Genomic DNA, 15946 nt, shown 5'->3' with positions numbered 1-15946 from the left:
CATTCCCCCATCTGTGTAAAATGGGGATGATCTCTACCTCAGAAAGTTGTCTTGATGTTTGATTAATACTTGTAAAAGGCTTTGAAGTTCTTTGGATAGCAATGGATAGTAATATACATGTGCAAAGTATTAGTTTAATCTGGTATTGATCAAATATCAAATGTCACTGAATGAAATCTTTCATGGAATATTTCTACAACTCCCAATTGCCATCTAGGTATGAAACCACATCGAGTGACGAGTCTAGTTCAGAAGAGAGTTCTTCCTCAGAGTCAGATGATGAGTGTGAAGGCAATGAGTATTCCCACCAGGAGCAGAGGCGCAGCCCGCATAAGATGGAAGGAGGACATCATGAGCTTAATGCTGAAGATGTTGGATGTGTTGGGGTGGATGAAGAGGTGCAGGCTCAAGAGAGTGAGCCTGAGAAGGTTGAAATCAGAGAAAGGTGTGGTATATTTCCCTGGTTAATATATAATATGGCGCTAGAGCTGCATAGAGCAGGCCTTTTTATTTTCAGTAGTATATCCTCATCATTGCTAATTACTGTGTTCTGGAAAGCACAAAACTAGACTCTTACTGGCATGCTACCCACTTCCTGTGTCACTAGGTCAATGGAGACTATCATTTAAAAACTATAATTTTAGGCTTGTTTTGAGTACGCCTCTTCCTGATAGTGTATTCTTCTCTGTTCTCCATTCAACTCCTTGAATACTATACTCAGCGGGATCCCAATATGTAAATACTAAACTTCTCCCAAATTTATCTGCATATGCTTGTTAAAAATGTAGCCAGGGATGGTAATCCCAGAAGAGAGGGATTGTTACAGTAAAACGATTCTCTCTGAATAATAAGAACATATCAGAGGATTATAGTTTCTTGCCACTTCTATTGTTTTTAATTGACTATGTTCTTGTAATATACATGCTTGCCCCATCTCCAATTTAAAATCGTCCATTTATAACTAGGTCCAGGTTATTTATAGCCAGTACAGACCATCCCCTGATAATCAATGGCACTCATTTTTAAAAACAAAAAAGGATAACACTTTCCTAACCACCTCATCAGAAAAAAGCCAGAGCAAACAGATGAATCTTGCACCAGGCCCTGCAGGTCAACAAACTGAACACTTACCACATCCATACTAGTCTTGAACTTGGGCCTGCCATCAGAAATGCCTCAGCTGATTTCAGCTGCCAGAATGATGCATTGGCGGGGTGTGATGTGTCAGGTGGATCAAGTCCCAGACCATGTAAATTAAAGTTTCCATCCTGCATTATACAGCATACAACTACCAAACTTCTTTTTAATAAAGTTGCCTGGTGTTGAGCTAGGTAAGATAGCATTGGACAGGCAATACTTACCCTTTCCATGGGTGGCAGACAGTACTGTGTTGTGGGTTGCTGCCTGCTACATAACAAGTACTGTAAGAATAGAGAGAGGGGTCTTAAATCTGAACCAAGATAAAATACCCATTTAACACATAAGGTTTGCTAAAATGTAAATGCTAAAAGTGCACTTACTTGTAAAAATAAATAAGTGGCGTCATAATGGTCACTGTGCTGCTCCATGTAGACAAGCCCTATGTGTCCTACGGGGCTGTGATTCCTAAAGCATTCTAGTGTGTTGTGCATTAATTGGTCTGTACAGACCCTGCTGGTGTGCACTAGAAGTACCCTAGTGCACTGTAATATAGTGCTGTTTCAAACAGCACTACATAGAAGCACAGTAGAGAACTTTTAGTGCTCACCAGCAGAGTCTACGTGGACCCATTAGTAAGTAACACATTTGCACGCTTCAGAAATCACATAATCCCATAGGCTGCGTTGCTGTTCCATGTAGACAAGCCCTTTAGATAATAGTTATTCAGCTGTGGAATTTCAATGGGGATAAAACTTAATAGCAAAACATGTGTGTATTTATCTACTGCTAAATAACAAGTATGCACCACTACTAAATAATTAAGGGTTATTAATATACATGTGTTTAGGCGGTGACTTTTAAAGTCTTCTCTGTTTTATTTATACAGTGCCATAGGTGGGTCTGACATTTTAGAGACAAAATAAAAATGACAGGTCTATTCTGCAAGGAACTTGAATTTCGATTTAATATGTAACAAGGAATGATAAAAGGTGAATGGAGAGGGAAGAAGGTTACAGTGGTGAAGTGTATGAGATAAGCCTTTTATTTTTAACCAGATTGGACTGTCTAGATCAGAGCCCCGAGTGCTACCTACAAGCACGGTGCAGTAGGTGTGCAGGGGCATAACCAAAATGTGATTTTTAACATCTGATTTCACCTGAAGTATCAAAGCTAGGAAAAACTGCTTTATATCACTGGAAAGCTAAAACCTCCAACTTTCCCATAGATGTGTCTTCTATCCCTAGTGCTTCATAAAAGACTATTGCTTGAAATTGTCGCTGGTTTCTCAGACCATGCAAAAATACAGGACATTTCCCATAGACCAGCATGTGATCAGCAACCTGGGCAATTCAACCCCAGTTGCTACATTCATATATTTTAGTTCTTCTTCTGATTTTAAAATAAATATATTGTAGTTTGGGAACCATGTCAATCATGAGGGATGGGGAGGAGGTCAGTGACGGAAAAGTAATAGGGATTCGAAGGAGTAGAATGAAATCACATGTTGAACAGGGATTAGCAAGGGTGCTCCTGGCATATGGGGTGTAATGAGAAAAGGCAAGGAGCCAGGCTTACATTGCTTCTCACCCATTAGTTTGATTTCCTTTTAATGCTGGTAAGTTACCTCTGAGAGTACAAAATGTAATTGGCATTTCATGTAAAGGGTAAGTGCATCTAAAACTCAGGAGTTAAATATTGCTCAACTTTATTAGTACTAATTATCCTGCTGGGGGCATCTGGGAAACCTACTTTTTGTTCTGTGGTTGAAGTGCAATGGTGTAGCCTGTTCTTCTTTTCGCACTGAAAACTGCTGCCAGGATGGATTCCACAATTCAGCACTTATGGCAGGGCTAGAACCATTTGCTCCTTTGTAACTTTTTGAAAAGTTACAAGGTAAAACATTTAAATCAAGAGGAACTAATTTACAAATGCCTTTTTATTTTGGTTTTGCTCCACAGGTATGAATTAAGTGAAAAGATGTTGTCTGCATGTAATCTACTTAAAAGCAACCTAGATGATCCCAAGGCCTTAGCCAGCAAAGATATGGTAAGCCCAGTCCAATGTAAAGTCACTACTCTGAATGTTTCTCACTTATTCAGTCTCTTTTAGCACAAGTCAGGGTAACTTCCTGTTTTCAGGACTGTAAATTAAATAGTTGGGCAGAATAAAGACTGTCTTTAGACAGTCTCAGAATGTCATTTCTGGTTCCACATCAGAAGACTTTTGTCAACCAACCCATCCATACTACTTCACGCCAGGAATGTATTCATCCAAAAGACAAGCACATAAAAATAGTATTACTTATTAAAGGGCAGTTTCATTGCATCAGTCCATTCCACGTATATTTTAGAAAGTGTTGTGCTAATGTGGCTGGCAAGGTTGGATATGGATTTGGTAACCACATTCCTGTGGGAAAATATACGGCATCGGGAGTTAGCATTCCTTTTGATTACAAAAGTACAAAGTATGTTCTGATATGGAATGTGCTCTGCCTCTTTCCGAACATAGACGTACATACTGTTTCTTTCTCATTTGTGAAAATATTCTTAATATAGTGCAAACAAGCAGAATGAGGTTGCTGTGCTAATATCCATCATCTTTGTGCATTTTGTGAGGGTTTTCTGAAGATGAATGAATGTAGATTGCTATAAATATAATGTGAAATTGTGTTCTGTACTTACAACTACAGCTTTATAATTGGAGGAGGTGTGAGATACAATAATCAAGTGATGGGAACCACTGCAGCTCCTGATTTCCAGGTGCTCAGCACCTCTGATAATCAGGCCAAAGGTCTCTAACCTAATGTCTTTCTGATTCTGATTTAGGCCTGACATTGTTGGTTAATGTATGGGTGACGTATAGTTTTAATCCCTATATTAGTCCTGCCTGCTCTGGTAGTTTTTCATGAAAAGAACAAACTTTCAAGCCTAGTGGGTGTTGAAAGTGTCCATAATGGGATAATCAGGCGATTATTTTTGCCCAGCAAGGGTAATCTGATCTTGTGCATTATGTTTCATGTTCAGACTGTTTGCAAGCACAAGTGGTTCTCTGAAGTTAAGAACTCCAGTCTAATCCACTCTAGTTCCCTTTATCTGTAAGTTGGAAATGAACCTTGTGCAAAATGTTCAAATTTGGGCATCTGAAATTAGTCACCTAAATAAGTGGTGATCTTTTACCAAGGTATTGAGCATTCTCAGCTCCCAGTTACATTAGTGGGAGCTGCAGGACACTTTTATTTAGATGCCTAAATATGATGTGCCTGAATGTAGGCATCCACATGTAGAAAGCATGGTCCTTATTCACAGTTTGATATTTGCTATTTACAAAACAGCATAAGAAATGTAAGAAAATATTTCTGTTTGTAACGCTAAAGGGCATTCTATATTAATAATTATTGTTTGATTGTTTCTCTTTGGTAGTGCCCACAATATGCTAGGTGTTATATAAACAAAAGGGACTATACTAACAGTTTACACCCCAAAAATTGTATGTATGCATAATGCCATGGTTTAGGTAATAAAACAAGACATAAAAGGAAGACACTATCCTTCCTTTGAGAAGCTTACAATCTCTGGCCCTGATTCTGTCTCAAGATCTGCTAACACAAGTGCCAGGGGCAGCACCAGCAAATACTGATGCAGCATAAGGGCCTAAAGAAACACATTGAATGACTACACCATTGATTGCCCCTGGATTTCTTGACGAGAGTAAGTTTCCCTGCCTGTGAGGCTTTGTATTGAAGGGAGCAGTGCTGGGGAGAGACCAGAACTAGAGAATGGAGAGGGAGGGAAGGGAAAAATATCTGAGTCCTTCCAGGTTAGAATGAAGACACCTTGGTGAGGCAATATAGGGAAGCTTGCACTATAGCCGTGCACTTGAAAAACTTGTTTCCATTGCTGTTAGTCTGGGACATTTCCCTAAAACAAGACTAATAGATACACTTAGTTAACTATCTAAGAAGAGAGTTACCATCCCAAGCCCTGTTCCTATCAGTCAACACTTGATACCTATGAATTCTGGTGCCAGACATTTGTCGAACTTAATACCACCAGAGAGACAGGCAAGCTTCCTGGAAAGTAGGTGAAATGGGTAGAAATTAACAACCTGAGTTTCACATGGAGATTTGTGGGAGGAGAAGATTCAATTTTTATTTCTTCGGTTTGAGTTGAATACTTCCTGCCCACATCTGACTAAAGAAGTCTTGGTTTCCTGAACTGCCAGCTCATGGGCCAGAAAACACTATAAATAGTACATCCATCTGAAAATCTTTTTGTCTTGTTTTTGGCAGAGATTTTGTTTAAATACCATCCAGCATGAGTGGTTTCGTATATCGAGTCAAAAGTCAGCTGTTCCTGCAATGGTTGGAGACTACATAGCTGCTTTTGAAGAGCTTTCTCCCCCGGTCCTCAGACACATAATCAACATGGCAGATGGGAATGGCAACACAGCTCTCCATTACAGTGTGTCACACTCTAACTTTGAGATTGTAAAGCTGCTTTTGGATGCAAGTAGGTTGACTGTTTTTGAGGGGATTTTGGGATGGTGGGTGGGTTGTTGTTTTTTTGTGATCCTCACAGGTAACATCCCACCGGTCAGCTCCAGAATTCTGGGTTTGGGTTTCCTCCAGAATTTTAATTCTAGAACAGTCCACTGCAACTTCACAGTAAAACAGCGCTAGGAAGTAAGGATTTCAGACTTGCTTTGGAGGTGATAGTTTTTGTTTAACTTGCAGAAGAGAAGGCAGTGTTGTCTAGCTGTTAGACTAGGCAACTGGCATCTAGATTCCTACGTTAGATTCCAGACTTTGCCAGTGACTTGCTGAATGGCTAATCTATCCACTGACTTAAGGATTGAGCCTGGCCACCACCTCAGCACCTATTCACTGCCCTGATGGCAAATGGGGACTGTAAAGTTGCGGCAGCAGCCAGGGGAGAGTTTCCCTAGCACAGGAGCAGTGTGGGGCTGCCACATGTAGCCCTATGCTGCCCCCTTTGCAGCACAGTGTAAGGGGGGGAGGGAAGGAAGTAGTGGTAGGAGGGAGAGTTGCCATAGTGACTGCTTTGGGCTGCAGTTCAGGCAGTGGACAGCCCAGGTAAGGCTGCTGTAATTAGAGCTGGCCCCCGGCAGAAGGTGGATAGTGTAAGGGTAGTCCAGACCCCACCCATGTGAGGTACAGAACAGAATTTGTCCCTGTAAAATAGCTATAATACTTACCTGCTGTACCTCAAAAGGGTGTAGAGAGGCTTGATTAATGCTAGTAAAGTGGTTTGAGGTTCCCAAATGAAAGGTGCTGTGCTAATGATTGTTCATCAACAAAAATAGAAACACCAGCTAGAGAATGAACGGATCTGAATGTACTGTAACAATGCAGCACATCCAGCACCAACGATTTCCTCGTCCATTGACAGGAAAACAAGCACTTCAAATGCGGTAGGCTGGCTTGACTGCAGGCCGGGTGGAAGCAATGAGTCACTGCAGGAGAACGTGGGGAATGTCTAGGGCACAGTGAAATGGGACAGGACTGAGTTCTGATATAAGCGCTAGACTGTGTTGGAAAGAATTTTCTCTCTTACCTCCCTGAATATCTCAAGGTAGCATGAGCACACTGCTGCTGTGTGGGAAGTCATTGTTCCTCAGTCCACAATAGCCAGTGTAGTTGCATTAGTAATTAAATGAAGTGACTGGAATTGGAAATGCCAACTATTATGGGCTAGTGCCGTGTGAAAAGGACTGTTGCGCCAGGCATCCTGTTAAAAGGTTTAAACGTAGTGGCATTCCTTCGTAAGTGTCAGTGTGGACAGCCCTTCCCTTAATTACTGTATGTGAATGGTCACTAGACGCATGAAACAGCGAACTTCCCAAATCAGGTATGTGCATAGGCCCAAAAGCCCCAGCTGGCAAGGATGGAGTGAGTTGTCATAGCACACAGTGGCTCTCAACCTTTTGCAATCTGTCACCCAATGTTACAATAGAAAAAAGGTTCAAGACCCTCCCCTTCCATCTAGCTATAAAGAAAGGGAGGGTAGTTGAGAACTCACTTCCTACGAGGCATTTTAATGCTGAGGCAGATCAGTCAAGAAAGAATGGCTTCAGCTGGCACTACCACAAGGTGTAGCATCCATCACCCGCCGCAGAGCAGCACTTAAAAGGGGTCAGATTCTTTTCTGCCCTTTGAAAACCTTTGATCCTTTCAGCTGAATTCCCCACTGGTAACTGAGGGGCCAGTATATTGGCACTGGAAAGCAAGCCTGGATCTCTGTAGTTGGTTATAGCTAGCATAATTGACTGCCACTCCTCTGAGAGGTGGATGCATACGTTTCCTCACACTTTCCCAGCCTGCTTTTTCTTCCCTCATCGCTTTTGCAAATGCCATTTTTGTCTGAAAAACAGGGAGAAACATGAAGATGTTGCTGTGAATTTTTTTTCCAGAGGTAAATCTGCAGTGGAGCTGAAACTTCAAGCCTCTTACAGAAATCTTATATAAATCCCCTCTTGCCCTCCAAATGATCATTAAAATATGAACACATTCAAAAGCTACTGGATGGTAAATAAGTACTAGTCCCACTGAACTCAAGAATTTTAGGAATAGAAAACAGACTGGTGTATTAGGTTGGAACAAAAAGAACAGCTCTATTAGTTCCCGACACTTCCTCAGAGGACTTACTGTATTTATTCCCAGACAAGTAGTTGTTAGAGCTTGAAACTTTTTAACTGGAAAGCCTTTTCTAAAGCTCCAAAACAGGTCAGAGTAGCTTGTGCAAATCGTTAAAATGGTTAGCACCAATATAAGTAGCTAAAAGAAAATGTGCTGTGGGGGAAACTTTTGGTCTTGAATTTCATTGGCCAAAATCACCAACTATTTCATTTTTGGAATGAGGATTCCCTAAATGTAATTAAAAGGCTCACCCAGATGGCCTGCCCCAAATTCCAACCCAAGGCTGCTATTGTCTGTAATATTCTTGTAAAATTTCCAATCATTTTTTTAAATTTAACTGTGCCTCAACAGTGACAAATAAATTGCTTTGTGTCCTTTCTGTGGCACATATATCATACATGTAATGAAGAAGAATTATTTTCTTTCTTTGGTTCAAGAGCACCCTTTTTTCCTCAGCTTTCCTTTGAATTGCTTTCATTATGTGAACGACTACTGCAGATTCAATAGGCTGTTCTAATAGCAATTTATTCAGTTCATTAGTACAATTCCTGCTTTCCAAAGAAACTATCTCATTCCTCTGCAGATGTTTGTAACGTAAATCATCAGAACAAGGCTGGCTATACCCCCATCATGCTGGCTGCTCTTGCAGCTGTGGAGGCTGAGAAAGACATGCGAATAGTGGAAGAACTCTTCGGCTGTGGGGACGTGAATGCTAAAGCCAGTCAGGTCAGTACTGTCACACTCAGATACCATTCAAAGCTGTTTTGCTTTATAAATTGAATATAAAGTTGCCTTTATTGCAACTACAGAGCAGATGTGTGACTTTCCATTAGTTCAGAGTTTGCACTGACTGTATGCAGCCAGTCACTGCCTCTTGACATCTGTGTGTATGGTTTTGGTTCCTGTTTACAAAATGGAGCCGTGGAAAAATATTTGAGCTTTAAATAAGATTTTTCTTTTTCAAGTGCCTCAACTATCCCTCTTTCAATTTTGGGGGGCACTGTGTGGAAAAACAAAACTGAATTTCGGGAGAAGTTTGTAAACTCTGTAGAACTCTTAGTTCATTATACTTTGTGAGATATTGTTACCCCCAACTTTTCTCCTAAAGCAAATCTTCTCTTGTGATAGTTTTGACTTCTTTCAGCAGTTGCAGATGGTAGTGAGTGTGTGCATGTGCTTGGTTGGTTGTTACTTTAGCTATGATTTTCCTTGCAGGCCGGCCAAACTGCTCTGATGCTGGCAGTAAGTCATGGACGGATAGACATGGTTAAAGCTCTGCTGGCCTGTGGTGCAGATGTCAATATCCAGGATGATGAGGGCTCTACTGCTTTGATGTGTGCTAGTGAACATGGACATGTAGAGATAGTGAAGCTCTTGCTGGCTCAATCCGGATGTAATGGCACCCTGCAGGACAATGTGAGTTACCTTTCCAGACACTGCTCTACCTTTCCACGAGATAACTTTTGGAATGTTGATTTATTTTTGACTGAATGGAGAGATTCAAAGATCTACTTACATGAAATTTATGGCTGACAACCTAAAGTAGAAATGCCAGAATCATCTTCTTAGTCATAGTGCATGCTGTGATTATTTTTCTTTTAAATACGTGATTTTCTGAGCACTTCCAAAAATCAGGTCACTCTTATTAAGGTGCCTAAACCTAGATGCTTAACTTCACGCATACAAGTTTGAGGGCGGGAATTGGCCTTAGTACTCAAACCTCATTTTTTTACTGAATGATTTAAAGACTTGTGGTGAGAAATCCTTTTAAAAAAAAAATCCAAAACCTAATTTTCCATATATTACCTTCTTCTATGACTTAATAGTCCTCCTTCAGTGCCTCTCTATGATCATGACAAATAATCAAAATACTGACTATTCTTCATAAGTTCTTCTCTTGCCCAAAGCAGTGATGCCGTGAGTTTGTAAGTGTCAGTTTGCCATCTCCAACCACTGAACAACATTGCACATTTGTTCATTGTTGCGGCAATGTGTGTGCTCAACCGAGAATGATATGCTTGTATATTTCTTGGTTAGAAAAGATCACTGCATCCTGTGTGAGTAGATAGAACAGGTGTTCTCAAACTGGGGGTCGGGACCCCTCAGGGGGTCATGAGGTTATTACATGTGGGGTCGCGAGCTATCAGCCTCCACCCCCAAACCCCACTTTGCCTCCAGCATTTATAATGGTGTTAAATATATCAAAAAGTTCTTGTTTTTAATGTATAAGAGGGGTCACACTCTTAGGCTTACTGTGTGAAAGGGGTCACCATTACAAAAGTCTGAGAACCCCTGAGATAGAGGATTTGATCAATATATCCTTTAAAACTTGAGAATGTCTTGACTGAGTATTATGGTTGTGTTCTTGGTGACAGTATTGTTCCGGGGTATGTTTGGATTCTAGCTATTACTGTCACCCAATATTCACTTTCAGTCCTTACACAAAGTCTGGCTTTTTTTTTAATTTGGGGGTTTAACTTCCCTGTACAACAGTTATAACACTTTCAGTACATCCACCTTAGTCAGGAAGCTCAGCTGGTTTTACTGAGTGGTGTACAACAGCTGGCCTCATAGGGCATGTCTACATTGAGATAAAAAAACCATGGCTGGCCCGAGTCTGCTCACTCCAGCTCATGGGGGTTGGGCTCTGAAGCTGAAAAATTGCTGTGTAGATGTTCAGGCTCTGGCTGGAAGCCTGAGCTATGGGACCCTGCGAGGGTGGAGGGTCCCAGATCTCAGGCTCAAGCCCAAGTCCAAACATCTACACAGCAATTTTTAGCCCCACCACCTGAGCCCGAGTCAGCTGACCCGGGCCAGCTATAGCCATTCCATAAAGGCTTATATTCCTGTATAGACATACCCATAGACATCTGAGTGAGGTTACATTGGTGTAACAGATCCCTTCTTAAAGCAGTCTAGGGCCACCGGAAACAGGTGCTAATTTTGAGCAGCCTGTCAACATTCTATCACTCACCTTGGTGGTGCCTAAAATCTAGGTGATGGCATGGCACCAGCCCTGACTTCGGTACTAGGGTGCTGTCACTTACACAAGCCATTCAGTTGTAGATCTGTTGAGATTAAATTACCTCCAGTTCTTTGATATGGGCAAGTACCTTGCTTGCAATGAAGGGTACTTTGGCATTTTTAAGGAAGGATTATATTTCTGCTGGTCCCCTTTAATGATGAAGAATTTGGTTTCCAGCTGCCATTATGGAAATGAGCTCTGTGCTATTGATTTGTGCCATCTTGCTAATGATTCAGGAACTTTGCTGAATGCTTCCTGCTTTTCCAGGACAAATCTGTGTACACCACAAATGTACCAGTATTCCTTGCTCAGCACGAATATCCTAGTGGTTGACCACCCCACCCCCTGCCCATTCAGTAGAATTAAACATGTTAATCACTCATCACCACCTGATAAGGAAGCATTTCACTTAAAAGTGGCTCATGCAGAGATCAAGGCTGCAGCTTCCTTTAGATTGGTCTTGACTGCTCTAATACCAAATGCCCCAGCAATAGTTAACAAGCCTGCTCCTCCCAAACATTTCACTGTGATGCCAGTTGTAACACTGGTGTTGTAGTGGAAACTTGGGTGGACAAGGGGAGAAGAGGCTGGCAGCACACTAGTGAGTTCTGGTGATATAAGGGCTGTTATTGGCAAATCCCCTCATGCCTTGTGAGCTAAAAATCACTGGTCAGCAGGTGCTATGGCTGAGTGATGCCTGCATCCGTCACAGGAGCTCAGCCTCAGGAGGGGAAGCAAACGGTAGCTGCACAGAAGGGAGAATCAGGGCAGGGAGAGCCTCTCTCTTGACTAACTTGTGTGCTGTGCAGGAGGGGGTCAGAGATAAGTCACGCTGACTCAACTGTCACGCTGTCTGGAATGGCTCACGACTATGGATGCCACCCTCAGGGCAGACTGTCAAGAACCAGGGCACAACCCTCAAACGGGTTGTGAGTTCTATCCTTAGATTTCACCAACCAAGTAACAAGTGTGAACACCTCCAGCACTATAACAACCTTAATAGGCAGCCTTGGGGATGCCAATCTATCTTGCCACCCGGGCAAGCCTGCCTCTGTGATAGCTGGTCCCTTACACCAAAATCACAACAATATTCAGGTTAGTGCCAGTCCCAAAGGACCAACCACTTACCCAGGTCAAGTGCACCCTACATCTCTCACTAAAGACAACACTTGTATCCAAGCCTATTATAAACTAATTAACAGTTTATTAACTAGGAAAAAGAAATAAGAGATTTATTTGCAAGGTTAAAGCAGGTAAACACAAACATACACATAAATGAGGTACAATCTTAAGTTCCCCTATGATTCTGAAATAAATAAAATATCTTCTGACACAAGAAAATAATATCTGTAAAGGACAATATTCGTGGGTAGACTCTCAGCCAGGTGCACTTGGAATTAGGAATGCAGCTGCTCTTACTCTTAATGGGAGTTATAACACAGCTAATTCTCATTGTATCTGATTAACTTTTATCCCTCCCTTCACTTTTCTTCCCCTCCCCACCAACAATGCAATTTCTCTCAAGCAAATTCAGACCAATCTCCTGAAATCACTGGTCTTACACAGAATTACTTGTAACATTATTGTGATAATGGCACACTCATTCTTTCTCAGCTATAATCCAGTCCCCTTGTTGAGAGAAATTATGAGGCCTCTGGCACTTGGATTGCCTCATAAAACAGAAGCACAAGGCTTGTTGTCACTTAATTATAATAAAGGAAATTAAACAGGACCCTAAATTAGCCTGGCTGTTTGAGCAATAGGGCCTCATTACAGTAACTTCTACTCTCTGTAGACTGAAGGAGCTTTTAAGGGGCTTGATAATGCACCGGAGTATAATTTTTTTTTCTTTTTTATTCTTTAAGGATGGCAGCACAGCACTTTCGATAGCCCTGGAAGCTGGACACAAGGACATAGCAGTTCTTCTTTATGCTCATGTAAACTTTTCCAAACCCCAGTCACCGGTTAGTATGTTAAATGTTCCTGGTCGTTGAACACTGAATTTACGTGGTATCTCTCTGTTCTTGAGACTAAATATTGAAAAAAATCATGTGGTTAGTGTCTGGAGAGGCCATACTTTAACCAAAGTTAGTCTGTTGCTTTTTACAGATTCAGACTAACACGGCTACCCCTCTGATACTTTAACCAAAGAACTTTTTAGAGAGACGAGGTTGGTGAGGTAATATCTTTTAGAGGACCAACTTATATTACCTCACCCACCTTTTCTCTCTAATATCCTGGGACCAACATGGCTGTAATAACACTGCGTACAAAGAATTTCAACAGTGCTATATAGGTAATCTGTCTGTGAATATGCTACCTATCACTGCATGCACAAATGCATATAGCTTGTGAGTATCTCTTGTTTGGTAAATACTTAGCTTCTGAAAGGTATTGATGGGCAGCACAGGATAGGACAATCTGTGTTTATCCACAAAACAACCTTTAAGCGAATAGTGCAGTACAGACCAGGACAGCCTGGACCCTGGCAAGAGGATACTTCCTCCCCTTTCTCTCTGGGTGAGGACAATTCATCGTCTGTGTTAAATCAGACATCCACGTAGACTGGCCAATGTACAAAGTTTCTTTTGCATAATTGCGATGCCTATTACAGAGCAAGTCATCAAAGCAAGGTCAGCTCTAGTTTTGTTGCAACCCTATGCAAACTGGCAAATATCCACCAACTCTCACAGTCTGCACTTGTCTTCATGATAAACAGTTCCTAAATGTTTTACTACCGATAATACCGTGCTGCTTCAGACACTAGGCTATATGTAGCCAGCACAGCAGCTCCTGGACTGAAACAAAACACATTACCTGTTCTATAAAGGTTGAATTTTAATTGCTGCCTTCATAAACTGAAGGGACAGTGGTTCATGTGCAGTCTGTTTAATCTCTTTATTTAATTAGCTGAATTCAGTTAACTAACTGTTCTTTCCTTTCTCCTTTCTAGAGTACACCTAGGCTCAGCAGAAAGACATCTCCTGGTCCTACCCGCAGAGCCATGTTTGATTAGTAATGCACGAATATCTGTAAATCTCAATGCCATCTCTAAGCTGCTAATTGTTACTGTATTACAGAGACAGATACTGAATGTAATTGTCTTGTGCCTGAACTCACCAGCAAATTGAAAGCAGAACCTAGTGCTAAAGGTAAAAGACTATAAACTTGAAGAAAGCATACAGTTAGATAGTAGTCTGCTAGTAACATAGCCAGAACCATTCTTTTGTCATCTATCCATCGTTGCAGGATACAGTATAAATCCTGTTTCTCTTTGCTGTAGAGTCTATTCCGTTGCATTATGTACAGTTTAGGAATTTTAAGCTATCTTCACAGGTATGAGTGTTTTTCCCCCTCTTTGGACAAGTGTCATAGTCTCCAGGGCACTTTTTAATTGTTCTCTAAAATATTTATATTTACTGTACATGGAGCTATTGGCAATTATTATTTTCATAAATGTCATTCCAATATGGTTTTGAGTTCTTTTTAATTTTAAAATTATAAAAATTGCAATTGCTTATGTAATCAGCTCTTTGGAGCTTGGGCTGGTGGGTTGATGGTTTAGAAATAGAAGAAGGGCTCTCTGTCAGGTCTGAAATTAGCTAAATAAATGAGTTGTCACCAGTTGGATGTATTGTATAACTTTTATATTAAAGATAATTGTATCTATAAAATTAAATCGCACAGTATTTTCAACATTTTATATTCTCTAGTAATTAAAAACTATATGAAGAATTACATGTATTGTTACCATATTTTTATTAACTATGTGTCAGTGTCCATAGGATCTATACATAATGTTTATCAGAGAATAAAATTAGAGGTATCAGCTATATGTTCCTCTCGAGCAGAATTAAGTAGTTCTCAGTGCATATTTATGGAATGCTATTACCTTGTCACATTCACTTTAGTCATATGTATTTAAATGTTTGAAGTGCCTTAGACTCTTGCCATATTTTCAAAATAAAATTTCATTATGCTGTTATACTCCTCTGCTGCTTTAGTTGTGATCTACCATCATCCAAATTGCTGTGAATTACAACTGCAGTAGTGAAGCATGCTGGATTGATCCGGTCAAGGCTGGGGTGAGTGGGTAGTTCAGCACTCGGGGGTTACTGTTAACATTGTCAGCTGACATCACTCATTCATCTCCTATAGCCCTGATCAGGTTGTGTTTGGTAGCTACAGGTTTTAAGAGTTTCAGTAGGCAAACAAGTCCTTGTCTGGCCATCTCCATGAGATGAGGCTGTAACATGGAATCATTTTGTCTCAGATTGCTGTTGTCATGAAACTTACAATTGAAAATCTAGTTTCACAAGTTTTAAACTATTATTGATATTCTTGCGCTCACTACAGCTAGTCTTTCAATTGAATGTCATTATTAATAATCCTTACCACTGATGTTGCCAGCGCCTTTTATCTGAGAATCAAAAGGCACGTCACGGAGTGGGACAGATGTCCTTATCCCTTTCTAATGGACAGGGAAATTGGGGCACAGAGAGCAATGAAGTGACTTGCAGCAAGTCAATGGCAAAGCAAGAGTAGAATCCAGGTGTGCTGGCTAACGTCAAGGCTATGCGGCCTAATATCACTAATAAAGGAATCTTATAGGCTTTTTTAATGGCGTTGCTAGGGCAGGATAATGGCTAGAATGAGTCATTCCTTAGAGCATGAAGAAAGAGTTTGAAATTCTTCAACAGCAAATCCTCTAGCTGATTAACCCTATAGAGGTGTCTTTTCCCAGGTGGTCAGTATCCTGTATCTGAGCAGCCACACTGCAAAGCCCTACCCGATTTCCTGTGTCGTCACTGGTGCTGCACTCACCTGTGTGTGTCATTAGCACTTGCGGGAGCATATCCCATGGTTCTTAGTGCTGTAGTGAGTTGAGACAATCTGATTCTTTCCCAGTGAATAGTGGGAGAACTTGTCTGTCCTTTTGGGCACATGGAGAGAATAGTGGGGAGGCACTGGACTATCAGCACTCAGATAGTTTAGCCTGCACTCTCACTGCAAAGTGGGCAGGTTACCAGGCCTGAGAACGCAGCAGTCGGGGTTTAGATTGTACCTCCAGCTGGCCCGGATAGTCTGGGTTGAAAGCATCACCAAACTCAGGTGAGACAGTTTTG

The 15946-nt window shown here is 41.1% G+C and overlaps 1 protein-coding gene across 8 annotated transcripts in view; it reads left to right on the top strand.

Moving 5' to 3' along the window:
* The window catches only part of KANK1 (KN motif and ankyrin repeat domains 1), a 171019-nt gene extending 156212 nt beyond the window's left edge, over positions 1 to 14807 (top strand). For all 8 annotated transcript variants that reach the window (XM_034774511.1, XM_034774512.1, XM_034774513.1 and 5 more), the window contains 7 exons: positions 218 to 445; positions 3099 to 3186; positions 5429 to 5648; positions 8379 to 8521; positions 9011 to 9211; positions 12686 to 12784; positions 13774 to 14807. In XM_034774511.1, the coding sequence (XP_034630402.1) occupies positions 218 to 445; positions 3099 to 3186; positions 5429 to 5648; positions 8379 to 8521; positions 9011 to 9211; positions 12686 to 12784; positions 13774 to 13836 (1042 nt within the window). In that variant the 3' untranslated portion in view covers positions 13837 to 14807. The remainder of the gene's footprint in view (positions 1 to 217; positions 446 to 3098; positions 3187 to 5428; positions 5649 to 8378; positions 8522 to 9010; positions 9212 to 12685; positions 12785 to 13773) is intronic.
* Positions 14808 to 15946: the final 1139 nt, after the last annotated feature.

The sequence above is a fragment of the Trachemys scripta genome, chromosome 6, assembly GCF_013100865.1.
Source record: "Trachemys scripta elegans isolate TJP31775 chromosome 6, CAS_Tse_1.0, whole genome shotgun sequence".
Classification (NCBI taxonomy): domain Eukaryota; kingdom Metazoa; phylum Chordata; order Testudines; family Emydidae; genus Trachemys; species Trachemys scripta.
This window is presented reverse-complemented; position numbering and strand designations above follow the sequence as displayed.